The 26,711-nt window shown below is 38.5% G+C and overlaps 1 protein-coding gene across 2 annotated transcripts in view; it reads right to left on the bottom strand.

The window, feature by feature from the left end:
* The window catches only part of KIF5B (kinesin family member 5B), a 56,447-nt gene continuing 29,736 nt past the window's right edge, over positions 1-26,711 (bottom strand). Inside the window, exons 14-27 of one of the 2 annotated variants that reach the window (XR_002336340.1) lie at positions 24,848-25,054; positions 22,467-22,610; positions 15,364-15,552; positions 14,095-14,212; positions 13,235-13,296; positions 13,031-13,140; positions 12,314-12,415; positions 10,218-10,278; positions 10,035-10,106; positions 9,757-9,861; positions 7,908-8,124; positions 7,259-7,408; positions 1,650-2,468; positions 11-849 (exon numbers count right to left, since the gene is read on the bottom strand). Coding sequence is in view for 1 of the 2 variants with exons in the window: in XM_021064805.1 (XP_020920464.1) it covers positions 7,278-7,408; positions 7,908-8,124; positions 9,757-9,861; positions 10,035-10,106; positions 10,218-10,278; positions 12,314-12,415; positions 13,031-13,140; positions 13,235-13,296; positions 14,095-14,212; positions 15,364-15,552; positions 22,467-22,610; positions 24,848-25,054 (1,518 nt within the window). In the remaining variant the exon portion in view is untranslated. Of the gene's footprint in view, positions 2,469-7,258; positions 7,409-7,907; positions 8,125-9,756; positions 9,862-10,034; positions 10,107-10,217; positions 10,279-12,313; positions 12,416-13,030; positions 13,141-13,234; positions 13,297-14,094; positions 14,213-15,363; positions 15,553-22,466; positions 22,611-24,847; positions 25,055-26,711 lie in introns of both variants that reach the window. The other variant, XM_021064805.1, reaches the window with a different exon arrangement.

Genomic DNA, 26,711 nt, shown 5'->3' on the forward strand with positions numbered 1-26,711 from the left:
TTACATTTCAAAAAAATTTTCCTCTTTATTTAAACATAAAACACATTTACAGCATGCAGGTTAACTTAAAATTATGTGGCGCCTTCCCAAACCAATCATCTCTGAACATATCTTCAAGCACTGAAAAGAAACCAACATATTCCACAGGTGGACTCAGATTCTCTTCTATCACCTCCTGTCAAACTGAGTTATGCACAGTAGTTTTTTTTAAATTAGGCAAATAATTTAATTGATCACCTTGAATAAATATTACTTCTATTTCATTGAGTTTCTCTTCTGAACCATTTTATCAATACCATTCAGAGGAACATTAATATATTCAGTCAAAAAAAAAAAAAGACACTGCAAATTGAAATAAGTGTCGATGTTTCAGATGAGCAGAAATTTTCATTTATGAGAGCAAATGCTGTGTTTAATGACATAGCAAAAGCAGTTCAATGAAAACAAATTCATGAAATTCTCTGTACATTTTGTGGAAGTCTGAAATTAAATAGGAAAGAACCACTGAGATACTTAAAAAACCCTAACATTGTGTTTCTGAACCGCATGCTAGTTACAACTGTTTGTTACACAGCACCAATACCCGTGACAGATCTTACAAGAATGAAACTACCATGTTCAAAGAGAAAAGAATTTCTGCCTCACTTAAGAATATTGCCAAAAAAGCAAGCTTTCATTTGAAAATGAAATGTAAACGTCTATGTGAATACAGCCAAATATTTATCCATTTAGAAAACTATTGTCACAAATAGGCAGTAGCACTTTTTTTTTTTTGTTAACTGCACTACTTCAATCTTGCTGCACAACGAGGTTTCGTCTCAATTTTTGGAGTGCTTCTTTTGATCAATCCTAAAAACAATACAATCATTTTAAAGGTTGCAGACCATTAACATCAAGAATTTTTGACTGTTAAAAAAATAAATAAATTTATCTTTTAAATCAAAATTATTATAAAAGTGGAAATTACAATAGTTAAGGAAATAGAAAAATAAGCCAATTATGATCTGAGTCTTCTGACTATGGCTCCAAATTTAATACAAATATCTGTATATAAAACTTTTTCAAAAAGTTAATTTTGCCACCCAGATCCTAACGCAAAACTTTCCAACTTTCTCTGCTGAGTAACCTTAAATCCCCATGCTCCGCAAATTTCTGATAACATAGTTGCAGTTAGTCCCCTCCCACTGATGAAGCAAATATTGAAATCTCTTCCTTTATTACTTTTGTAGCTTCTAAAATAAACTGTTGACTTTTAATCATCTGAGGAAGAAGTGGCAAAAACAGGTACACTTAATTACAAAATTATCAGCTGCTGCCAACAAAATAATTCATTTGAGGATTATTAGTGACTTGCAAATGATTATTTCTAGACTAAAGAAGAAATAAGTTATACTGTACGACTTAATGTAGCAAGTTAAAAAAACCTCAGGGATTTCGGACCAAATTTACCTACATATTTATAAATTCATCTGGTATTTATCCTGTCCTTCCACATTTTTTCCTCAGTTTCCATAGGCTATAAATTTACATAAACCAATACAGTACTAATAATATAAAATTGTTTACTCCTATAATATCTTAGTTCATTTCACTATATTAAGATGACAAATTCATATCTGTCCAATTCTTATATTAATTAGCAGGCTCACCAGAATGAAGCAGGGTGTTTTCATTCCATCAAGCTATGTGCACTACTGCAGCACTGGGAAGAGAAATTTCTTTTCCAGACTCTTTCTTAAACAAAAGCAAAATATTTGCTTTTGATATTGTAATGTAGTTCTATTCAAGATAATTCAGCAACAGGCATTTCATGAGATAATTAAGTTGCCTTGCTTAGTTTCAAATGTCTAGTTAGGCAGTTTTAAGGTTTCAGTGCTCAAGGAGTAGTTTTCAGAAGCGAACTTCAGAGATGATACAGATAATTTTAACTCCGAAGTCATTTCAAGGGATTTTAAAGTACAGTACTGATCTGATATAATTTGTGGGCATGTAGTGTTGTAAGTGGTAAAATTTAAGACATTTAATCTAAGTGTTCCATTTTCCCTAAAATAAGGAGGATATTATTTTAATAAGAAAAGAGAAATAAGAAGCAGTAGCAGCTAGGTAACCTAAAGTGAGATTTAAAAATAAAAACACAATAGAACAAGTACAAAAAGCAGAGTCCTATATGGTACAGTTAGCTTGGCACAGTGAAGACTAAATTTAAGACATGAAAGACAGACTGTGTAATAAATAGGGCCACAGTTGTAAACTGTCGTTTTTCCCTCCTAAGACGCCAAAATTGCACTCTAGTTGTGTTGGGAAGCAGCAGAGTTTACAAGAGTGGGTAGGAAACAAATGTACAGGCCAGGTACAATTTATACACTAAAAAGAAATTCTAATTCTATAGTTTCCAAGGGACAGAGGCTATGGTCATTGAATGACTGCTTGATATTATGTTCTCTTCATACTTCAATTACTTTCAACACCTGAAGATGGAAGAAAGCATAGAGAGAAAATATTTTTACTTATACAAAACTTGTCTCTGAGATAACTATGAAAAAAATGAAATAAAACATACCAAATAGTTTAAAAACATTTAGCCAACAGCTTTGAATATTTTCCCCCAAACTGAAAAGATGGCAAAATTAAATGATTTTCTTTTCATTTGCCTTTTAAGTAGAGCTGTTCAGGGACAGAGTAACATAAAAAGGAGGCCAGTCTTGTATTTATCTCCCCAAGAACTAGGAATGAGCAGATGTTTGAATTATATGTTTTTTTTTCTTTTTTAGGGCTGCACCTGGGGCATATGGAAGTTCCTAGGCTAAGGACCGAATCGCATCTGCAGCTGTAGGCCTACACCACAGCTCACAGCAACAACATGCCCTTAACACAATGAGCAAGGTCAGGGATCGAACCCACATCCTCATGGATACTAGTCAAGTTTGTTACCACTGAGCCACAACAGGAACTCCGAATTACATGTTTTTTTTTTTTTTAAAAAAGAAAAAGATGGTCAATAAAATGGCAGCCAGTAGACAGTGTGAGCAACGTTAAGCTAAGGAACACCAAACCAGCAATGCCATATACAAGGTAGCTGTAGGAGTTCCCGTTGTGGCTCAGTAAGTTACAAACCCAACTAATATCCATGAGAATGTGGGTTTGATCCCTGGCCTCGATCAGTGGCTTAAGGATATTGTGCTGCTGCGAGCTGTGGCTAGATCTATCGTTGCTGTGATTTTGGCTGGCAGCTACAGCTCAAATTTGACCCCTAGCCTGGGAGTCTCCCATATGCCATGGGTGCGACTCTAAGAGAAAGAAAAAAAACCACAAAGAAGGTAGCTGTAAAAAACAAAAGGGGGTCGGGTAGGGATAAGCAAGAGGTTGGGAAAGTGACAGTGAAATAACAATCCCAGCAGCTGTTACCTTGTGCTCACTCAACTGCCTATTTACCTATGTGTTTAGAAAACCTTCACTTGCCCAAAGCATGATGGAAGCTGGCAGAACCAGCCTCCCCAAACCAGGCAGTATCGGTATCATGAATACATTGCCATCTTTTCCTTGAATAAACCCAGTGCTTTAAAACGCTTTTCTTTTTCTTTTTTTTTTTTGGTCTTTTTAAAGGGGCCGCTTCCATGGCATATGGAGGTTCCCAGGCCAGGAGTCGAATTGCAGCTGTAGCCACCAGCCTACACCACAGCCACAGCAATGTGGGATCCAAGCCGAGTCTGCAACCTACACACAGCTCATGGCAACACCAGATCCTTAACCCACTGAGTGAGGCCAGGGATCGAACCACAGTCTCATGGTTCCTAGTGGGGTTTCTTTCTGCTGTGCCACAACGGGAACTCCCCTGTTTTTCTTTCTTTTTTTTGTCTTTTTGCTATTTCTTGGGCCGCTCCTGTGGCATATGGAGGTTCCCAGGCTAGGAGTCGAATCGGAGCTGTAGCTGCTGGCCTACGCCAGAGCCGCATCTGCAACCTACACCACAGCTCACGGCAATGCCGGATTGTTAACCCACTGAGCAAGGGCAGGGACCAAACCCGCAACCTCATGGTTCCTAGTCAGATTCGTTAACCACTGCGCCACGACGGGAACTCCCCATGTTTTTCTTAATAATTAAAAAGTAATTTAAAATACCTCTACAAAGTATTTACTTCTTCAATAATGTATCACTTATGTAGATGATATACTTCTCAATCATGGCTTAAGACTGATGCAAGACCTTAAAAAAAAATAACAACCACTATCCTATGGACAGCAATGAAACAAACCTGAACTTGACTATACCTTTTTTTTTTTTTTTTGGCTGTGCTGGCAGCACATGAAAATTTCCAGGCCAGGGGTCAAACCTGTGCCACAGAAGTGACAACACTGGGCCCTTAACCCGCTAGGCCACCAGAAACTCCCTGATTATACTCTTTCAGTCACTTCAAGTCTCGACAACCTGGTCTAGCTAGGTTAACTATCTCCCTCATGTGCTAAACTGCTGTCATTACATTCTACTTTCCAGCTAAAACCTAGCTGTATTTAACAAAGGTGATGGACCATTCTCTCTCAAATGAGGTAAGAGGTTAAAGTTCACATGTGAACTGTAACGCGAGGACAAGATCCAAAAAAGATAAACTTTTACCTGTATTTATATTTATGCTTTGAAAATGCCTTTGCCCACCTCCACTTCCAGAAAAGGCAGCTTGCATCTACTTGGCACCCACTCTTTACTAGTTAATGACATCTTAACTGTATAACTCTCAAGAATGACTTTGATTTTAGTAATAAGGGGAGCTCAACAAGTTACCAATCCAAAGAGGGAAAAAACAGAAGCACTCTCCTAATTGGCAGGAAAGTTACTGTAACATCTTCTGATGAGAGACAATAATAAAGCACCTATTACCTACAATACAGTCTTATAACAATGTTTACGAGAACCCAAAAAATGATTTTTTTTTTTTTTTGGTCTTTTTAGGGTCACACCCATGGCAGAGGGAGGTTCCCAGGCTAGGGGTCCAAAGAGAGCCGTAGCTGCCAGCCTATGTCACAGCTACAGCAACGTCAGACCTGAGCGGCACCTGCAACCTACACCAAAGCTCATAGCATTGCCGGATCTTCAAGACACTGAGGGAGGTCAGGGATTGAACCCACACTCTCATGGATGCTAGTCCCAGATTTGTTCCTGCTGAGCCATGATGGGAACTCTACCAGCTTTAAAAAACTTAATCTGTAATTTGATTTTATGCTTAAGAATTTTATTTTATTTTTTTGGTCACGGCCCTGGCATGTGAAAGTTCCTGGGCCAGGACAAAACCCACACCACAGCAGTAACCCAAGTCATAGTAGTGATAATGACGACCCTTAACTGCTGGGCGGCCAGGGAACTCCCTATGCTTAAGGGTCAAAATAAGAAAGAAATTAACTGAAAAAGTAACCTGCTCAAGTTCATAAGAGTAAATTCAAACAGACGGGACTCCAATATCAATACTTTTTTCACTATATCATTCTCTTTTAAATCCAGAATATCGCTTAATTTTCTACTCAAATTGACAGCCAATGTTATGCAAAATGTCAAAGTAAAAAACAAAGAAGATTAAAATAAAATGACTTTAGTATCTGTCAAAAATAAAAACAATTAACTATCTCAAAGTTATCTAATATTTTTAGTTTCCAAACCATCTACACACCTGAGGCTTCCCAAAGGATTAAATCTGAGTTCCTACCATACAGTAAAATAGCAGGCAGCTATAATCAGTCACATGGCCAAGTTAAAAAAGTAGGCTACGAAGTAGTATTTTATAGAATATTTATAGAATAGCATAGTATCTTGGTAATATAATATTAACTGACAGTTTAAGCTTTCTAATTTAAAAGTTATAATATGTGAAGACAGCCCCAGGAAAATATATACAACATACTGGGTGGTATCTCTGGATAATATTTATCTCCTACTTTACTTTGCGGTAATTCTTTATCCCCCTACATGGTAAAAATATTACTTGCATTTAGAAAGAAACAAGTAAGAACTCATAAATTATAAAAACCACTCACAGAGGTAAATGGGAAAGGACACAGAAATAATTCATTAAAAATATAAGTATATAAATGGGCCAATAAACATGAAAATATCCAAATTCGTTAATAAATTAATGAGATAGTTGGCCTATTAAAATAGGAACTTAAAAACTATTAATACTTAATACTGGCAAAGATACAACAAAAAGGACAGTGTCACTGGCTAAGATGCAATTTGGTGCAGTCTTCTGAAGAGGGTTAGTGTCAAGAGCCTTAACAATGTTCACTTTCGGGAGTTCCCATCATGGCTCAATGGTAACGAACCCAATCAATATCCATGGAGATGCAGGTTTGATCCCTGGCCTCACTCAGTGGGTTAAGGATCCAGCACTGCTGTGAGCTGTGGCGTTGGTTGCAGACTTGGCTTGGATTCCACATTGCTGTGGCTGTGGTGTAGGTCAGCAGCTACAGCTCCAATTTGACCCCTAGCCTGGGAACTTTCATATGCTATCGATTTGGCCCTCAAAAGACCAAAAAAAAAAAAAAAAAAAGTTTCACTTTCTCCTAATCCCACTTATGGGAATTATCTGGAGATAATCGCAAAGTTGAGGATGTATAAAAAGATGTTTCACTGTGACTTTGCAATGACTATATGGAAAACATGAAACTTTTTTCTGGCTACACCTGCAGCATGAGAAAGTTCCTGAACCAGGGACTGAACCTGCAACACAGCAATGACAACGCTGAATCCTTAACCCACTGCACCACAAGGGAACTCCCATATATGGAAATTTCAATTTTGGACTATTTCAAGTATGGGAAAATTAACATAATTAAAAGTCTAGTAAAAGGCAATAGTTCAAAACAAAGAACCACAAAGGAACAAGGGAGTTACCTGATGGCTCAGAGGGTTAAGGATCTAGCACTATCAGCATTGCAGTGTGGGTCAATCCCTGGCCTGGGAACTTCTGCATGCTGTAGGCACAGCCAAAAATGAAACAAAATAAAACAAGGCAGTAGTTATAAATCATAGTATATCCATTAGACAATACCAAGAACTTAAACAAATGATCTAACAATAGGCTAAAAACAGTAAGAACACAAATTTGAATATACATATAGTATGACATGAACCAGGACAAAACTAAAGTTACTTATAATCCCACACATTAAAAAGAAACCATGATACTAAAGTGAGAATCCGAAAGGGTGTTTAACTGCCAATGAACCTCTCCATGGACAGGTGTGATTAAAAAATCCAGAGACCACCAACCTGTGGTGCCCTGTGAAGATTACACCTGCTTGCCTCCCCCGCCTCGTACTGCCACTGGCTGGCTGTTCTGAACAAATGCACCTCCTCCACGAATTGCACTTGGATGAGTCGGAGAAGCTGCGGGATGTTGCCCAGGACGAATAGGTTTAGCTGGTGTGAAAAACAAAAACTGACTTTAGAATAAATAACATGCGACTGCAATGACTCTGTAGGTCTCTTCTCTTTCTTCGCAAACAACTGCCCCCCCTTTCTCTTTGCCTTTCTATTTCTCAGTTATATCCTTTCCTCTAGGACCTATCCAATCCTTAGTTTCTGAAAATCCTTATTCCTTTATCAATGATTAACAATTAAAGTATGAAATACTATGGATGACATTTTCTTCCAAGTCTCTCTTTGCTTGAGTAACTTTGCTCTACATGGTTTCTTCTATCTGTGACCAGTCTCACTTGGCTGTGCTGTTCTGATCTCTCTTCTTGTCCTTTTGAGGTGACTTCCTCAGTTTGCTCTTCATTCCCAACAATGTTACTTTTTGGCAAATTAAAAAACACAAATACCACTGTGGCAGCACATAACAAATAAATCAGAGTACATTCTCAAGCAAAGAGAAACATTCAAACCAAAGCAAGGTTATTTATTGTGCTTTACTAACCAATTTGTGCAGAATGTCCTCTTCTGGCCATATTCTTTGATCTGACTGCTTCCTTTATACGATCTACTTCCTGCTGATAGCGTTTGCGATCACGAGATGCATTTTCTTTGGCTTCTTTCAGTGCAGACTCCAAAGCTTTCACCCTCTCAGCTGTAGCTCTGAGTCGCTTTTCCAACTTAGGAAGCTCACAGCGAAGATCTGCATTATCACGTACCAACTAAAGGTATATAGAAAAAATAAGGATTGTAGCTTTAAAGATGATTTGAAAAAATATGAACATTCCATAATTTCTCTTGAAAAAAAGTAACACTGCAACAAGCAAAGAATACATGTATCCATAAATACCACACACACACACATATGCTTCTCCCTAAAATATAATTTCATTCAATTTTGGAAGGTTTAGGAGACTATTCTTCCCCATTATTAAGTACTGAAATTATGTTATAACATAGGGTTAAGGTCTCTTCATTAAGATATTCATATTGTGGAAGTAATTATCCTTTTAGATAGAGTAAGATCCACAAGTAAACATTAACTTAGCAAGTCCCTTAAGTGCTGAAAGCAGGGAAGGCTTAAACTCCTTTAACCTTACTCTGGTGCAAACATAAGATTTATAATAACAAAGATACAATTAAGCATGCCAAGAAACTTAAAAGCTAATTAAATCATATATCAAACTTTTATAAAAGATAAAAAACCCACAGTAAGCATTATATTTTTCTTCCTTTTTTAAGGCCACACCAGTGGCATATGAAAGTTTCTGGGGTAGGGGCTGAATTGGAGCTGCAGCTGCAGGCCTACACCACAGCCACAGCAACACCAGATCCAAGCCACATCTGCTACCTATACCACAACTCATGGCAACGCCAGATCCTGAACCCCCGAGTAAGGCCAGGGACTGAACCCACAAACTCATGGTTCCTGGTCAGATTTGTTTCCCCTGAGCTAAGACAGGAACTCCAGGATTACTTTTTAAAGAATAAGAACTGCATCATTATTTTATATATTTCACACTCTGGGGCATTAAATGTATAAATACAAAAAAAGAGAAGCATTTAACTGCAAAGACTTGTCTACTACAGATTTAAAAATTATCATACTAAGAAAACTGACAGATTGGAAACCCTACATAAAAATTAAAACATCTGTTTTCATTGGCCTCTTAATAAAAAGCTGTGTTCCGCTGTGTTCAGGAGTTCCGCTGTGACTCAGTGGTAGCGAACCCAACTAGTATCCATGAGGACTTGGGTTCAATTCCTGGCCTTGCTCAGTGGGTTAAGGATCTGGCATTGAAGCAAGCCATAGCGTAGGTAGCAGACCTGGCTTGGATCTGGCGAGTTGCCATGGCTGTGGTGTAGGCCAGGAGCTATGACTCTGATTCACATCCTAGCCTGGGAACTTCCACATGTTGTAGGTGCAGCCCTAAAAAGACAATTAATTAATAAAACTTAAGGAAAAAAAAAAAAAAAAAGCTATTCAAAAATTCCCCAGAGTTTCTGCTATGGTACAGCCTTTTAAGGATCCACTGCTATCTTTGTGGCTGTACAGGTCTGGCCTAGCAAAAGCAGTGGGTTAAAGGATCTGGCATTGCTACAACTGTGGTGTAGGTCTCAGCTGTACCTTGGATTCGATCCCTGGTCTGAGAACTTCCATATGCTGTGGGTGTGGCCATAAAAACCAAACCAAAACAACAAACAAATAACCAAAACTCCCCCAGAAACTGCTAGTGGCGTATTTATATAATTGTGTGATAAAATAATGGAATGGCTCATGGTATGAAAATCCTTGGATTCAAATACCTGCCACTCCTCGGTTTGTATTGAACACAAAATATACTCTTTATTACCTGTTTGTGCACTTTAGTGAGTTGCTCAAGATTATTTTCAAGAAAGGAGATTTTTTGCTTTTGAGCAGCACTACCTCCAGTGTCATCAGAATCGATTTCGGCACTCTAGAAAAGATCAATAAGTGCTATGAAAAAATAGTATTAGATCAAATAAAAAACCTAAGTTTAACTATCCCAAAACTGTTACAATAATATAAGGTGATTTCACTACAAATACAAGAATTAGACACAGTAAGGTGTGTATTTTATAATTACCCACCCCAGTATTACTTTATTACCTTTTTAACCCTGGTGGCCAGGTCTTGAACAAAGAGCTTCCGTAGGTTGTGTAAAGTCTGAAGTTCCTTTGCCTTGAATTAAGAAAGCAGTATTTTTGGAAGTCAGTCTTCAAATTTAGTATAACCAATGGGAAGAGCCCATTAAATATCCTCAAATCCTATTTACTTCCAAGTTTTTCTTACCACTGTCTCTTCCAAACCCTTCAAGTCTTGTCTTGCTTGTTCTCGTCTATCTTGCATAACCCTAAAGAGTGGAAGAACATATAAATGTTTTCAACTTCGAGTCTCTAAACTCTAGATTTAGCACAAACATCTGAATCAAATATTTTTATCTGAAAGAATAAATCCCCCCCCCCTTTTGAGGTCCCATGGCATATGGAGTTCCTGGGCCAGGGATCTAAAGTGCAGTTTTGACCTAAGCTGCAGCTGCAGCAACTACAGACAACCCTTAAACCACAGTGCCAGGCTGGGCGTTCCTGATGTTGCTGATCCCACTGTACCACAGTGGGAACTCCAGGATCAATTTTTAAATTCAAATGAAAGATCTTATTTTTAAAAAAGTTTACTGATGTTATGTTTTTCAAAGAAATTTCCACATGCCTTATCATCTTCTAAATCTATATGTCTTATTAGAAAATAACCCTCCCATTATAGCAGTAGAAGTGATGAAATAAAATGTGGCAGAATTCAAGTGATACTGAGCGGTTCTTTTTATATTTTACAACAGGCATTACCATATAGCACACTAATGTTTATCCAAAATAACTCCAATTAAACTGAGAATTGCAGAGATAATAAATTATTGAAGACTAAAAAAAATTTTGTGTTTTTTTGTTGTTTCTTTTTAGGGCTATACATATGGCATACAGAAGTGCCCAGGCTACGAGTCAAAGAGGAGCTGCAGCTGCCGGCCTATGCCACAGCCAGAGCCACAAAGGATCAAAGCCAAGTCTGCAACCTGTACCATAGCTCACGGGGCAATGATGGATACTTAACACACTGAGTGAGGCCAGGGATCAAACCAGCATCCCCACGGATAGCAGCTGGCTTTATTACCACTGAGTCACAGCAGAAAGCCCCCATTTTATGTATTTTAAATGTTAACATTATTCTAAACAAAATTATAGCTGAGATTCAGTAGATCCCTGACCCACTGCAGTTGGTTAAAAGATCTGGCATAGGTTGCAGCTGCAGCTCAGATTCTGCAAAAACTCTGAACTTGTCCTGACGGCATGACCATCCTAACGAATTATTCACTTTTAAGTTGTCTCTCATAAATTCAAGGTATGTGAAAGTTATAACCTGAGTTCCTACCTCCTCAGATTCTAGAAAACTGCATACTGACTATACTCTTGGTCAGTAGACCATGAAAACCAATGTCCAAAAGGCAAGGCTCAAACGATATTGTTCTTTTATGTAAGATCGAATCTGACAAAATTCACTTTTTGTGGCAGATCCTGAAATCTTCTAAATTACTAAATGTTATGTTTTAGGTTTACTTTTATGATGGCTCTTGAAGTAATTTGAATCTTGATTATCAGTGAAATACAAGACTTTGCTTCCACTGAAGTGCAAGAATGTACTACAAGTTTTTAGGCATAAATCAAACCAACTAAGAGTGTTTAAGAAAAACACCCTTGGAGTTCTCACTGTGGTACAATGGGATCAGTGGCATCTCTGCAGCACCAGGACGTAGGTTTAACCCCCAGCCCATTACAGATCTGGCAGAGGACGCAACTGTGGCTAGGGACCTGATCTTTGGCTCAGGAACTACATATGCCATGGGGTAGCCAAAAAAAAAAAAAAAAAAAAAAAAAAAAAAAAGCCCCAAACCAAACAAAAACCACTCTAATTTAGCTTACACCAAGTGAAAAATGTATCCATCTGATAAAACTGAGAGTAATCTCTGCAATTCTCTAATTGAGGTTTACTTTTAGACTTGAATTAAAATATTTACTCACAAAAAAAAAAAAAAAAAAAGGAGTTCCCGTCGTGGCGCAGTGGTTAACGAATCCGACTAGGAACCATGAGGTTGCGGGTTCGGTCCCTGCCCTTGCTCAGTGGGTTAACGATCCGGCGTTGCCATGAGCTGTGGTGTAGGTCGCAGACGCGGCTCGGATCCCGCGTTGCTGTGGCTCTGGCGTAGGCCGGTGGCTATAGCTCCGATTCAACCCCTAGCCTGGGAACCTCCATATGCCGCGGGAGCGGCCCAAGAAATAGCAACAACAACAACAACAACAAAAAGACAAAAGACAAAAAAAAAAAAAAAATTTACTCACGTAAGTTCATGTAATTTCCTGCTCTTTTCCTGATCTGTAGCTTTCAACTTCTCATGTTCTACTCTCAGACGTTCCTGTTCTAGCATCATTTTCTGGTTTTGGCTGGGGAAAAAAAAAAAAACCACCTCAGAGTATCAACATCACATTTTCTGAATTCTTGTCCCTAAATGCATTAACAGTAAGTCCTGTGTCGCAAACTTATCATTTTTTTGTTACTCTCCTCTAGTTACTACTCAAATCACGATCTGGTTGCAGACTTCAAATTTCTATAAATTCTACGCTATATGCATATGGTTGTAGAAGTAGAGAAAATGTGTTCTTGGAAAACTAGGACAACTATTAAAACAACCAAGTAAACAAATAAAAACTTCTAAAACTCCCAATTTCCACTTAAGTTTTTCTTAGTTAAGAGTTCTTTTTAAAAGGAAGTTAAGGAAAAGATTTGGAGGAGACAATGGTGTTTATTTGCAATAATGGCTGAAGCTGGTTTTTTTCTTTTTAGTAAATATTTACATCAAAAGATCTAAGAAAAACTTTCAAAAATGTCCTTTGGAACTTAGAGGTTCTACTTATAAATGCAAAGTTTCTTTATTTTCAAGTCAAAAATTATTGTTTCAGGTTTAGAAACAAGATACCGTCCATTGTTTCCTCTTGTCTAAATAGTCAATCTTTCCGAGTTAGCTTCTACTATCTCAGAGGAAAGGAAAGTATACTTACTCTTGAAGATCAGTAATAAGTTTTTCTTTTGCCTCGACTTCATCTCTCAAACTACTAATTTGTTTCTGATGAGTCTCTCTGTGGCTTTGGATCTGCTGTTCAACAGCTTGCTAAAATCAATGAGGGGGAAAGGACAGTCAGATTAACCAAGATTAGCAATGATGAATTTAAACCCATTAGAATCCAACATTATATCAAACTTGCCTTAACTTCATTTGCAGTCTGAACCTTATTTAAGTGCTCCTTTTCCATTTCATGTACTTTCTCTGTTTGGGTAAGGAGAGAAAACAGAAGAGAGAATAAGCCTTAGAATTCCTGATACAAAATCAAAAGGCAAATGGGTTTTATGAGGTTTCTTTCTTTAACAGCATTTGACTTTTTTTTTAGGGCCATGCCGTGGCATATGGAAGTTCTCGGGCTAGGTGTTGAATCAGAGCTGCAGCTGCTGCCCTACGCCAGAGCCACAGTGACTCAGGATCTGAGCAGCATCTGCAACCAACATCCACAGCTCATGGCTATGCCAGATCCTTAATCCATTGAGCCACTGAGTGGGGCCAGGGATCAAACCTGCATCCTCATAGATATTAGTTTGGGTTCGTTACCATTGAGCCACAACTGAACTCAACAGTATTTGACTTTAAATTATTCAAATGCCAATTAGTAAATCTTGCTCTCCAAGCTGAAGACACAGTGACTAGCAATCTTAGTTATATCCTTGGTGTTTATATTATGGTTTCCTTTACTTTCTTTGCCTAATTCTGGACAGAGGGGTTAGTACATGGTAGGAAAATGAGACAGCGTCTAAGTCCCCTATGTCAGGAGACTCCCCCCCACACCCCTTTATAACTTTGTGAGAAATTCCTAGACTGGCCACTTCTATATTAAAGCAAAATTTCAAAAAATATGTTTCAAAGCCACACTGAAATGTATTATTTGTTTACTAAATTCCAAGATATCAGTATTCCTACTATTCTCTATCAGTGTGAGTATGTTTACTACAATTATACTAAATAAGAAAGAATTTATAATTTGGATGTAACTCTTAAGTAACTGGAAGTGAGTACCTTGTGCTCGAAGCTGGACTAGCTCCTCATTGAGAGAATCAACAGACTCCTCCAGTTGTCTTTTCTTTTGCTCCACATTTTGAAGGTATTCAGTCAATGATTTGATTTTGGCTTCATGCTTTTGGGAAAAACACACAGACATGAAGTGGAATAAAATCTCACACACACATTTTGTTGTTGAGAATATTTGAAAGAAAGCAAGTTTTATGGATATATCTAAACACATAATACAGTTAAGAATAAGATATTTAAACCTAAAATGTCGAGGGCAAGACTTATTAATGATAGAGAATTTAATCAATGAAACGGTCACCTGTAGAGTTTTTAGTTTAGTTTTTTCTTTTTTTTGGTCTTTTTAGAGCCGCACCTACGGCATATGGAGATTCCCAACCTAAGGGTCCAATCGGAGCTGTAGCCACCGGCCTACGCCACAGCCACAGCAATGCCAGATCCTAACCCACTGAGCAAGGCCAGGGATTGAACCTGCACCCCATGGTTCCCGGCTGAATTCATTTCCACTGCGCCACGACGGGAACTTCTGAGTTTTTAATGCTTAGTAAAAACAAGGCACTAAAAGGTTGACACGTGAGAGAATATTCTTACTGTTATCTCCAACTAACATTACTACCCTCTTCCCTCCTCTACAATTCTTATCTCGGTGAATGCACTCATCCATTTAGTTGGCAAGGCCACAAAACTGGGCCTGCATTTTGTTTACGCTAGAATTCTTCTGGGTGCTTCAATGGTCAAATCAGTCACAGCTTTCTAATAAATTTCTATACTTAACATATAATTACCAAATATAGCCCAGTTAAATCTTTCATGTCATTATACTGCAAAAAACTAACTGAATTAACTTTTTAACGTTGTTACTCAAAAATAACCTATGGAGGGAGTTCCCATCGTGGCTCAGTGGTTAACAAATCCGACTAGGAACCATGAGGTTGCGGGTTCGATCCCTGGTCTTGCTCAGTGGGTTAAGGATCCGGCATTGCTGTGAGCTGTGGGTGTAGGTTGCAGACGTGGCTTGGACCCCGAGTTGCTGTGGCTCTGAGGTAGGCTTGGCAGCTACAGCTCCAATTAGACCCCTAGCCTGGGAACCTCCATGTGCCTCGAGAGTGGCCCAAGAAATGGCAAAAAAGACAAAATAAATAAATAAAAATAAAAATAACACATGGAAGATCGTTTTCCTTAAAACTTTTACAATATTGAGATTTCTATCTGGTTGTTCAAAAAAAGGAAAAGGAAAGACCGTTTTACAGCACATACTTGAGAGATCCGAAGCTGGCATGCTGCTAACTCCTTTTCATTTTCTTCCATTTTTTTATTGCTCTCAGTTTGTGTGCTTTCTAACTGTTTGCAACGTTTCACCATTGTTTTAACTTCTGATTTCATTTTGCTAATGTAGAGCCGTGCAACAGTGAACTCTTCATCTATCATGCCAGTTCCCTCAGGTTGCTGTGAGAAAGAGAAAAAAGCAAAGACAACAATGTCTAGTTGTTTTTTACCCAATCAGAGTGTGAAACTTAAAATTAAGTACTTTTTAATATTACTCAACATTTTCAGGAAGTCTGGAAATTTTTTTTATTAAATATTGTTTTTAATAAAGGGTGAGCAAAGCAGAGCTTAATGTTTGCCTTCCTTACTTTCTAAACTTAATACACGCTTACAAAGAAAAAAGAAGTCAACATAAAAACAAACAAAATTAATGAACTGTCTCTTTCAATTTTCAGATTTCTTCTTTAAAGGCCCTCTTCAGTAAATTCACTGCTAATCATAACCAGTTTAAAACTTCAAAAATAATGATGTTTAGATGGCAGGGAAAGGATGACTTCTAAATTCACTGAGGAGGAAGTGTGGTCAGTACATGCCCTAGTAACCTTCATTATAAAGCTTTAGTAAGATATTCAGTGTCAAAAATAAGGAGCTTGGGAAGGAACAAATAAAACTGTCTTTAGTTGTTTGAAGAAAAATTCCTGGAACTAATAAGCCATTTTAGTAACCTGTAGAATACAAGATTAAATTTTATAGAAATCAATCACTTTCCTGTTTACCAGCAATGAAAAAGAGAACATGAAATTAAAAATCTTTTGAATGTCATTCACATTACACTTGAAAGAAAAAATACTAAGGTGTAAACATAAGATGTGTGAGATCCAGATGGTAAAAGAAATCAAAGAACTAAATATATCGGAGATATTCCATATTCATGGATAGAAGACATAAGATTAAGATACCAGTGCTGGGAGTTCCCTTTGTGGCTCAGCGGTTAACAAACCCGACTAGGATCCATGAGGATACAGGTTTGATCCCTGGCCTCGCTCAATGGGTTAAGGATCCAGCGTTGCTGTTGTGTAGGTTGGAGACTCGGCTCAGATTCTGAGTTACTGTAGCTGTGGTGTAGGCTTGCAGCTGTAGCTCTGATTCGACCCATAGCCTGGGAACTTCCATATGCCAAGGGTGCAGCCCTAAAAAGCAAAAAAAAAAAAAAAAAAAAATAGATGTCAGTCCTTCCCAACCCGATTTATAAATCTAATATAATCTTAAATCAAAATGCCTGCAAGTTATGTTGTAGATACTGACAAACTGATTCTAAAGTTTAAACGGAAAGGCAAAAGGTCAACATAATACTAAAAAACAACAAAGTCAGAAGACTGACACTACCCAAGATGGTGTAGTATTGGTGAAAGAACAGTTAATCTCTGACAAAAGGACAAAGAAAATTCAAAGGGAAAAGGATAATCTTTTCAATAAATTATTCTGGAAAAACTAGTCATCCACATGTAAATCCCTTTCAGAAAAATTAACTTCAAATGGATCACAGACCTAAATATAAATACAAAACCAAAACTTATGTAAGATAACACAGGAGAAAATCTAGATGACCTTGGGTCTGGAGATAAGTTTTTATTTTATTTTATTTTATTTTTTTTGTCTTTTGTCTTTTTGTCTTTTTTGTTGTTGTTGTTGCTATTTCTTGGACCGCTCCCGCAGCATATGGAGGTTCCCAGGCTAGGGGTCGAATCGGAGCTGTAGCCACCGGCCTACGCCAGAGCCACAGCAACGCGGGATCCGAGCCGCGTCTGCAACCTACACCACAGCTCACGGCAACGCCGGATCGTTAACCCACTGAGCAAGGGCAGGGACCGAACCCGCAACCTCATGGTTCCTAGTCGGATTCGTTAACCACTGAGCCACGACGGGAACTCCCTGGAGATAAGTTTTTAGATATAACACCAAAACAACAGTCTAGGAAATAAAAAATTGGTAGTTGGACTCTGTTAAAATAAAAAACTTCTGCTCTGTAAAAGACACTTAAAAAGATGAAAAGTCAAGATTGGAAGAAAGATTTGAAAAATATATCTAAAAAAGGATTATTATCCAAAACACACAAAGGCAACTCTTAAAAATCACAAAGTTAAGGAGTTCCCGTCGTGGTAAAGCGGAAGCGAATACAACTAGGAACCAGGAGGTGGCAGGTTCGATCCCTCATCCCTGGCCTCGCTCAGTGGGTTAAGGATCTGGCATTGCTGTGAGCTGTGGTATAGGTCGCAGATGCGGCTCGGATCCCACATTACTGTGGCTGTGGTGTAGGCCGGCGGCTATTGCTCTGATTGGACTCATAGCCTGGGAACCTCCAAATGCCGTGGGTGCGGCCCTGAAAATCCAGAAAAAAAAGTTAACATAGTCTTTTTTTCTTTTTTTGGTCTTTTGTCTTTTTAGGGCAACACCCGCGACATATGGGGGTTCCTAGGCTTGGGGGTCTAACTGGAGCTACAGCTGTGGGCCCATACCACAGCCAGAGCTACACGAGATCCGAGCTGCATCTGCGACCTATACCACAGGCTCATGGCAACACCAGATCTTTAACCACTGAGCGAGGCCAGGGATCGAACTTGAAACCTCATGGCTCCTAGTCAGATCCCTTTCTGCTGTGCCACAATGGGCACTCCATAAGTTAACATAGTCTTAAAGTATGATTTAACAATCATGCTCCCAAGTATTTTAACCCATTGAATTAGAAACGTGTCCTCAGAAAAACCTGCACATGTATGTTTACAGCAGCTTTAAATTAGAATTAACCAAGGTGGAAGTTCCTGTCATGGTGCAATGGAAACAAATCTGAATAGGAACCATAGGTTGAGGGTTTCATCTTTGGCCTCACTCAGTGGGCTAAGGATCCAGTGTTGCCACGAGCTGTGGTGTAGGTTGCAGACTTGGCTGGGATCTAGCATTGCTGTGGCTGGCTGGCAATTAGAGCTCTGACTGGACCTCTAGGCCAGGAAGCTCCATATGCCGAGGGTGTGGCCCCCCAAAAAGCAAAAAGCAAAACAGTAAAACAACAACATCAAAAAAATAGTAACCAAGGTGGCCTATATATAGATACATATATTATCACAAAAAAGAATTGAGCTATCAGGCCATGGGAAGACATGGAGAAGCCTTAAATGCACTCTGCTAAGTAGAAGAAGTCAGTTTGAAATGGAAAATAATATTAAATAATGGAAAAGAATATTTAAAAAAAAGTGTATAATTGAGTCACTCTGATGTACAGCAGAAATTAACATTGTAGTAAGTCAACTATACTACTACTTCTTTTTTTTTTTTTGCCTTTTAGGGCCATACCCTCAGATATGGAGGTTCCCAGGCTGGGGGTCCAATCAGAGCTACAGCTGCCTGCCTGCACCACAGCTCACGGCAACACTGGATCCTTAACCCACTGAGCGAGGCCAGGGATCAAACCTGCAACCTCCTGGTTCCTAATTGGATTCATTTCTGCTACGCCAAAAACAGGAACTCCAAGTCAACTATACTTCAATTAAAAAAATAAAAATAAAAATTTTTTGTTTGCTTTTTAGGGATGCACCTGTGGCATATGGAAGTTCCCATGCTAGGGGTCAAATTGGAGCTATAGCTGCTGGCCTATACCACAGCTCACAGCAACATCATGAGCGAGTCCAGGGATTGAACTCACCTCCTCATGGATACCAGTCAGTTTTGTTTCCACTGTGCCACAAGAGGAATGCCAAGAAAACAAGTTTTTTAAAAAGTCCTTGGAGAAAACTAACACTATATGATTCCAATTATACGACATTTTGGAAATGGCATAAGTATAGATAAAAGATCAATGTTTGCTAGCAGTTCAAGGAAGAGGGATGAATAGATAAAACTCAAACAACTTGTTAGGACAGTGAAACTATTTTATGTACTGTAATGGTGGATCTATATCATGTATTCATCAAAACCCACAGAACTGTACAACACAAAGAGTGAACTGTAATGTAAAAAACATAAAACAGGAGTTCCCATTGTAACTCAAAGGTTAAGGAACCCGACTAGCATCCATGAGGATGTGGATTCTATCCCTGACCTCACTCACTGGGTTAATGATCTGGCATTGCTGTGGCTGAGGTGCTGGCAGCTACAGCTTTGATTCGACGCCTAGCCTGGGACCCTACATGTGCCACAAATGGGGCCCTAAAAAAGACAAAAGAGTAAATAAATAAATAAAAACAATACAAGTAGAGGATCTTTTTCTCTCTATTTTAAAGAACTTATTTGCAAGGCTGACTTGTTTTCAAAATACTGGAATAGTTTAGTGATAAAGGCAACCTAGATGTCAGGGAACCGTACTATTATCACTGGCTCTGCCACTAAAACATAAGCCATTCCTAATCGGGGAGTTCCCGTCGTGGCTCAGTGATTAACGAATTCAACTAGGAACCATGAGGTTGCGGGTTCGATCCCTGGCCTTGCTCAGTGGGTTAAGGATCTGGCATTGCCGTGAGCTGTGGGTGTAGGTTGCAGATGTGGCTCGGATCCTGCTTTGCTGTGGCTGTGGCGTAGGCTGGCAGCAACAACTCCGATTAGACCCCTAGCCTGGGAACCTCCATATACCGCAGGAGTGGCCCAAGAAATGGCAAAAAGACAAAACAAAACAAAAACCATAAGCCATTCATAATCTTCATTTTTTCTATCTTTAGCATTTTTTTCACTTAAGATTATCTCAACATGAAATGGGAAACATTTTTCTAAAAACAAGTCACAAATGTACAAAGCAAATTTTGAATAACATCTTTCTAGTGCTCAGTAACATGAAATAAATAGACTTTTTCGTCCCTGAAAATTCTCATCCAGCTCTACCAATCTCGCATCACTTTACCACAAACAGAACAGGGCAGGATATCCAGACTGATGGTGAAAAGGGAGCAAGCCAAGTCACCACCACCTTCCTCTGCTTCAATGCGGCAGCAAGCATTAAGAAATGACATGATATGAGAATGAATCCTTGCCTCCACCAATAAACAGCAGGTTTTTTTTTTTTCTTTCTTTCTTTTTTTTTTTTTTTTTTTGTCTTTTGTTGTTGTTGTTGTTGTTGCTATTTCTTGGGCCGCTCCCTCGGCATATGGAGGTTCCCAGGCTAGGGGTCCAATCGGAGCTGTAGCCACCGGCCTACACCAGAGCCACAGCAACGCGGGATCCAAGCCGCGTCTGCAACCTACACCACAGCTCACGGCAAGGCCAGATCGTTAACCCACTGAGCAAGGGCAGGGACCGAACCTGCAACCTCATGGTTCCTAGTCGGATTCGTTAACCACTGCGCCACGATGGGAACTCCATCAGCAGGTTTTAAATAATAACTAATAAAAGGAATGTGTGTTCCAATTGAACACTTTTATTTCATTTCCAACTCCTGTTAAACTGGGCTTCTTAGAAGGCTCTCAATACAGTAGTCCCCATCGTGGCCCAGTGGAAACAGATCTGACTGGCATCCATGAGGACGCAGGTTTGATCTCTGGCCTTGCTCAGTGGGTTAAGGATCTTGAATTGCCATGAGCTGCGGTGCACTGCCGCAGACTCAGCTCAGATCTGGCATCTAGGCCAACGGCTACAGCTTCAATTTGACCCCCAGCCTGGGAACCTCCATATGCTACAGCTGCGGCCATAGAAAGACCAAAAAAAAAAAAAAAAGGCTCTCAGTATAAACCCGAGTATAAGACTGTCCTCTTTGTTACTATAATTAGACTTTAGTAAAAATAAAATTTTATTTGCTTTTTTGGTCTGAGGTGGAGGGAGGGCTAAATTAGGAGGTTAGGATTAACTACTATATATAAAATAGATAAATAACAAAGACCTACTGTATAGCATAGGAACTACATTCCTTATTTTGTAGTCATCTATAAGGGAAAGAATCAGAAAATATATATATAAAACTGAATTGCTGCACTGTACCTGAAACATAGTATTATGAATCAACTATACTTCACTTATATAAACAAACATTAAACTCTAGTCAATGGAAGTAGCAAAGCAATTTACTTTGAAATGTGCCAAAAACAAATGGAAGAACTGAGTGGTTAGAAAGGACAACAGTCACGTAAACACAGGGTAAAATGTTAGTGGTAGAGATAGTGGTAAACACATATTCATTGAAAGAAATCTTTCAACTTCACTATATGTTAAAAAAAAAAATTTTCCAGGAGTTCCCGTCGTGGCGCAGTGGTTAACGAATCCGACTAGGAACCATGAGGTTGCGGGTTCGGTCCCTGCCCTTGCTCAGTGGGTTAACGATCCGGCGTTGCCGTGAGCTGTGGTGTAGGTTGCAGACGCGGCTCGGATCCCGCGTTGCTGTGGCTCTGGCGTAGGCCGGTGGCTACAGCTCCGATTCAACCCCTAGCCTGGGAACCTCCATATGCCGCGGGAGCGGCCCAAGAAATAGCAACAACAACAAAAGACAAAAAAAAAAAAAAAAAAAATTTTCCTAATAAAAATAGTTGGCATATACAGGAAAAAAAACCATATCAGGTCACAAAACTTTCTTTTACCATATGCTAGTGCTAACATGATCAATTATTAGCAACCTGAAAAAAAAGATTTATTCAGAAAGAAAAAGTAAGTATGGCAAAATTTTAATAACTGCTAAAGTTCATGATATCGTTGTCTTTGCTGTTGGATGTTTGAAATTATTCAAAATATAAAAGAGATTTAGCAGTGCTCACTTTTAATCTTTTTAAACATTTAAAGCAACCAAAGGCTTAGTGTTTTAGTTTGCTCCTTGAGTAAAACTTCACTTTTGTTTAAATACATACTCCCTGTACGGTAGTTTATTAACGTAATTTCTAAGTGCACAACCTTTATTTATATAGAGGAAAAATACAAAACATGGGGTCCAAATAAATGCTATCACTGAGCATGTCTCCTCGAGCATCCCTTTTTCTCCCTCTTGATCCTCATCTATTTAAAATGAAGTTAGTTTCAGTTACTACAAACAGCTGTTGTGAGGAGATAATGAGTATGAAAAGGACTTTGAAAAAATAAAGGTACGAGCTATGTACAGATAACTATGCTTAATATTTGATGGTTATATTTACCTTGACGTCATTATTTCCTACAGCAATTCCTATTTCTGCTAGGTCTTTTAGTAAAGATGCCATCATCTCAGCTGCTCGTTTTTTCTGGTGGTTGGTCATTTCCTTAAGTTTCTGAAGCTCAGCATCTATACTTGCTAAAGTTGCCTAGGAGAACCAAAAACAAAAGGTACAGTTAAGTCTATTAAATGAAAGATCAATTCAAATACTGACAGGTATTTCAAGTTTTCACCTAGTACTCACAAAACCATTATTTTTTGTTTTCATTTTCTTGAATTCTCTACTGGGTTTTGGGATAGCTCCCAACTCAAACTAAGAGACCATGTAACGTAGCTATGTTATACTCAATTATTTCACTAATTTTTGATACTGGGTAATGTTTTCTATCTAGAAATGGGAAACTCCAAATTAACCAGATTTATAGCATGGTATGTTTTTGGAAACTGAGTCTGAGAAAATAAACGTTGGGATGGAATCGATGTTTTCTAGATCTAGATGGCTGGTATGTGTTATCTGCTCTTTTTTTTTTGGTCTTTTTGGGGCCATATCCATGGCATATGAAAGTTCCCAGGCTAAGGGTCAAATTGGAGCTGTAAGCGACCAGCATACATACACCACAGCCACAGCAATGTGCGATCCTTATCCTACTGAGCGAGGCCAGGGATTGAACCTGTGTCCTCATGGATACTGGTAAGATTCATTTCTACTGAGCCACCATGGGAATGCCCCTTTATCTGCTTTTTATATATTACTTAGTTTCTGAAAGGAACCCACCTGATAATTACTGGCACTTTTGTAATATGGCAAAACAATTATTCAGGAGATAGTGATGAAGTAGCATTAGTTTAATTACTATAATTATAAATTTAAAATAATAGCTGGCTGCCAGCAACAAAGGGACCACAATTTTGAAAACCCAACTGAATCTGGCCACTTTAAAACTATCCATTCATTATATCGCAGATCAGATATTGCAATTTTATTGTGACTTATTTGACTTTTAGTCAGTATCTTTCAGTGACGATACCATTGTTTCAGCTGCTCATTTCTTGTGGTCATTTCCTAAGAGTCTCAGTATCAGTAGAGTATGTGTTTGTGTTCATCCAGTTTGATCTATAATAAAATACCATGTCTAAAGTCCCAGACATTTTCTCTGACAACTAAACAGCAATATTGTAAGCATAAAAAGAGATGCAGAACACTCTAGGGAATTCTAACTCCTTACCATACAATGCTGTTAAGTTTCTGCTTCACAGCTGGGACACAAACACAACTCTCTTTTAGAGAGTGAAATCAGTGACCAAGGACCAACCTATAGTTCACAGAGTTATAAGAAGCTCCTATTGTTCCTCCAAAAAGTAATCAGATTTGCTAATAATACAACTCAGTAAGAGTTATAAAGTGTCTTGACCTCCACGGTATTAAATTGTTAACTTCAAGCTAAGTGTAACTTTGGAAATTATAAGGGAAAAGGACCTTCTCCAGGGGAAGGAAGCCTTTTAAAAATGCCTTTTCAGGAATTCTTTTGTGGTGCAGCAGGTTAAGGATCTGACGTTGTCCCTGCTGTGACTTGGGTCGCTGTGGTGCATGTTCAATCCCTGGCCTAGGAATTTCCACATGCCACAGGCATGGCCTCCCCCCCACCCCCCAAAAAAACTATTTCACAGTGTTGACTGCTTTCTTTTAGATAGTTGAACAGGGACAGTGAGGTAAGTGGTAAGCATGGGTAGTAAGTATTGATCCTGTGTCCAACTCTAAATGTGATTTTTAAACAAGAAGCTAGCATTAACCACAAGAAAACTTTAAGAAAAAGAGAGCTCATCCACGGTGATGCTCAAAATACTGCAACAGCAATCATAATAACATCCTATTTCTGGCATCGCCTTGAAGGGCAGTAACTCCTGTTAAGACAGCGATAGTAACAAAATCCTCATCCCCTGGAGAATGATAAGAAGATCCATGTAGTAGGCACTGTTTCAGGTGGTGGAAGTGCCAAGTGAACAAAATTTTATGTTATATGAAGTTACATATCCTGCTATTTTATTTTTATGTGCACATTTATTAATTTGTAGTTTTACTTTTCTCCTTAACAGTAGAATAATCAGAACAGCAAATATGTTTAAAAATAGCATTTTAATTACATACTAATAGACCTTTAGAAACGAAAAAGATAACCCTCCTCCTCCTTCACCTTGAAGCCTTCATATATGGGAGGAAGTAAAGTGGACACTTGAGTTCCTCTAGAATTGATATTATCAGTCTTGAGTTTATACAGAAATAAGTTCTTAGGTAACTTTTCAAATTCAGAACATGTGTACTAAAAACAAAACAAACCAAAAAACCAAACCTATACTAAAGTATTAAGAAAGAAAACCATTTCCTACCGATTTCTGATTCAGTTCATCACTAAGTAACTCATATTCCTTAGTTTTGTCTTCAACTTCCTGAGACTTCTGATCATAGTTGACAGCAAGTTCTTCTAAGGCTTGTAAAACTTCTTTTACTTCTTCTTTAGAGGCATCGTTTTCTGCCTGAAGGCGATTCAGCTCAGCCTGCATATTATCTTGATCCCTTCTGGTAGATGCCAGAAGCTATACAGAGAGATACATAAAAATACCGAATTCGACCCAAAGTACATTGAGTATACAGGTTTTTAAAAATTAAAAAAACAAAAACAAACTATTTGCCTAACCATTTGCTACCCACAATAGGAATGAAATGTGGATGTTTATTATGCATGGTAACTTTTATTCATTCAACCGATTTACTGAATAACTACTATGTGCGCTCTGTGCTAGACACTGGGGGAGATGGAAAGGAAATCAAAGACTTTGCCTTTGAAGAATCTAGTAGAATAAAGACAGGTACATAAATAAGTACAATACGAGCCATACAGGAAATAGGACACAACCAAGTGTTTGGTAGAATAGGAAAAGGGGAGTATTTCTGGACAGGTATTCATAGAGAAGGTGGTTAGGATAGGAAGATTTTTGTCATGTTCAAACTAATGTAACAGCAAGAAAAAGGCATGCTAGGCTCCTAATAGTGTACACAGAAAAAGAAATCAGCAGCTGTTTAGAAGATATGCTTAAAAGTTTAGATTTTCTTTGGCAATAGAGGGTGGCATCTGACCTATGCCTTAGGAATACATGTTATCAGCAAATAAAATTTGAACTGAAAGAAGCCAAGAGACTAGTTAGGAGGATACCGCAATTGTCCAGGGCCAGTGGCTTTTAGGCTGGGGCACATGGAAATGTGCAGGACTATTTCTAATGGGGCAGAATGCTACTGGTACTTAGAAGTGGGAGCCAGGGATGCTAAGTGTCCTGTAATGCACAGGACAGAACAATACAAAAGAAGAATTACACAACTGTTACTAGTGCCCCTTTGAGAAAAAATGCTAGAGTTGAAATAAGTATAACAAAGGACTACTCTTCAATTATCCCTCATTGTGCCAAGTGAGATAAAATGAGGGTCTAAAGTGACAAACCAGAAGTTGTCACTGTGGTGTAATGGGATCAGCAACGTCTTGGGAGCAGGAGGGGCACAGGTTTGACCTCCAGCCTGCACAGTGTGTTAAGGATCCAGCATTGTTTCAGCTGTCCTTAGGTCACAGCTATGGCTCTGATGTGATCCCTGCCTGGGAATTCTACATGCCAAAAGGCGGCCAAAAAAGAAAAAAAAAAAAAAAAAAAAAAATGACAAACTAGAGAAGGAACTTAAAAGAACTAAGATGAAAAATGACAGGTTAGATGAAGGTAGAAATGGTGGAGTAAAAAATGGTCTTATTTAATGACATTCTCATTTCCATGATAAAAGTCATACCCCAACTTATAAATTACGAAATTATAAACAAAGCCAATGTGACTCAGAAATCAGTATTTCCTTTAATAATTCCTGAACATGTATCTGTATTTCAGTGTTTTTTATATTCCTTCCCTCATTTCCATATGGAAATGGTTTTCATAAAGGCAGGGGGACACTAAGGTCACAACAGCTCAGTGTCTTTCCAAAAAAACTCAGAAACATTTTATGGAGAATAAGACAAAACAGCACTTCAAGAACAGAAGACAGAGTTAAAAAGCCCAGTAGATGTATATTAAACAATACTAAAAAAAATTATCCCCACCCCTCTGGTTAGACAGAACTCAAACCTAAAACAAAACCCAAAACCCCCAAAAATCTTAAGTGAAAATCAATCTTTGTTTTGGCCTGCATGATGTATCTATCTCACAGGACACCCACAGT

Source organism: Sus scrofa, chromosome 10 (genome assembly GCF_000003025.6).
Source record: "Sus scrofa isolate TJ Tabasco breed Duroc chromosome 10, Sscrofa11.1, whole genome shotgun sequence".
In the NCBI taxonomy this organism is placed as follows: Eukaryota; Metazoa; Chordata; class Mammalia; order Artiodactyla; family Suidae; genus Sus; species Sus scrofa.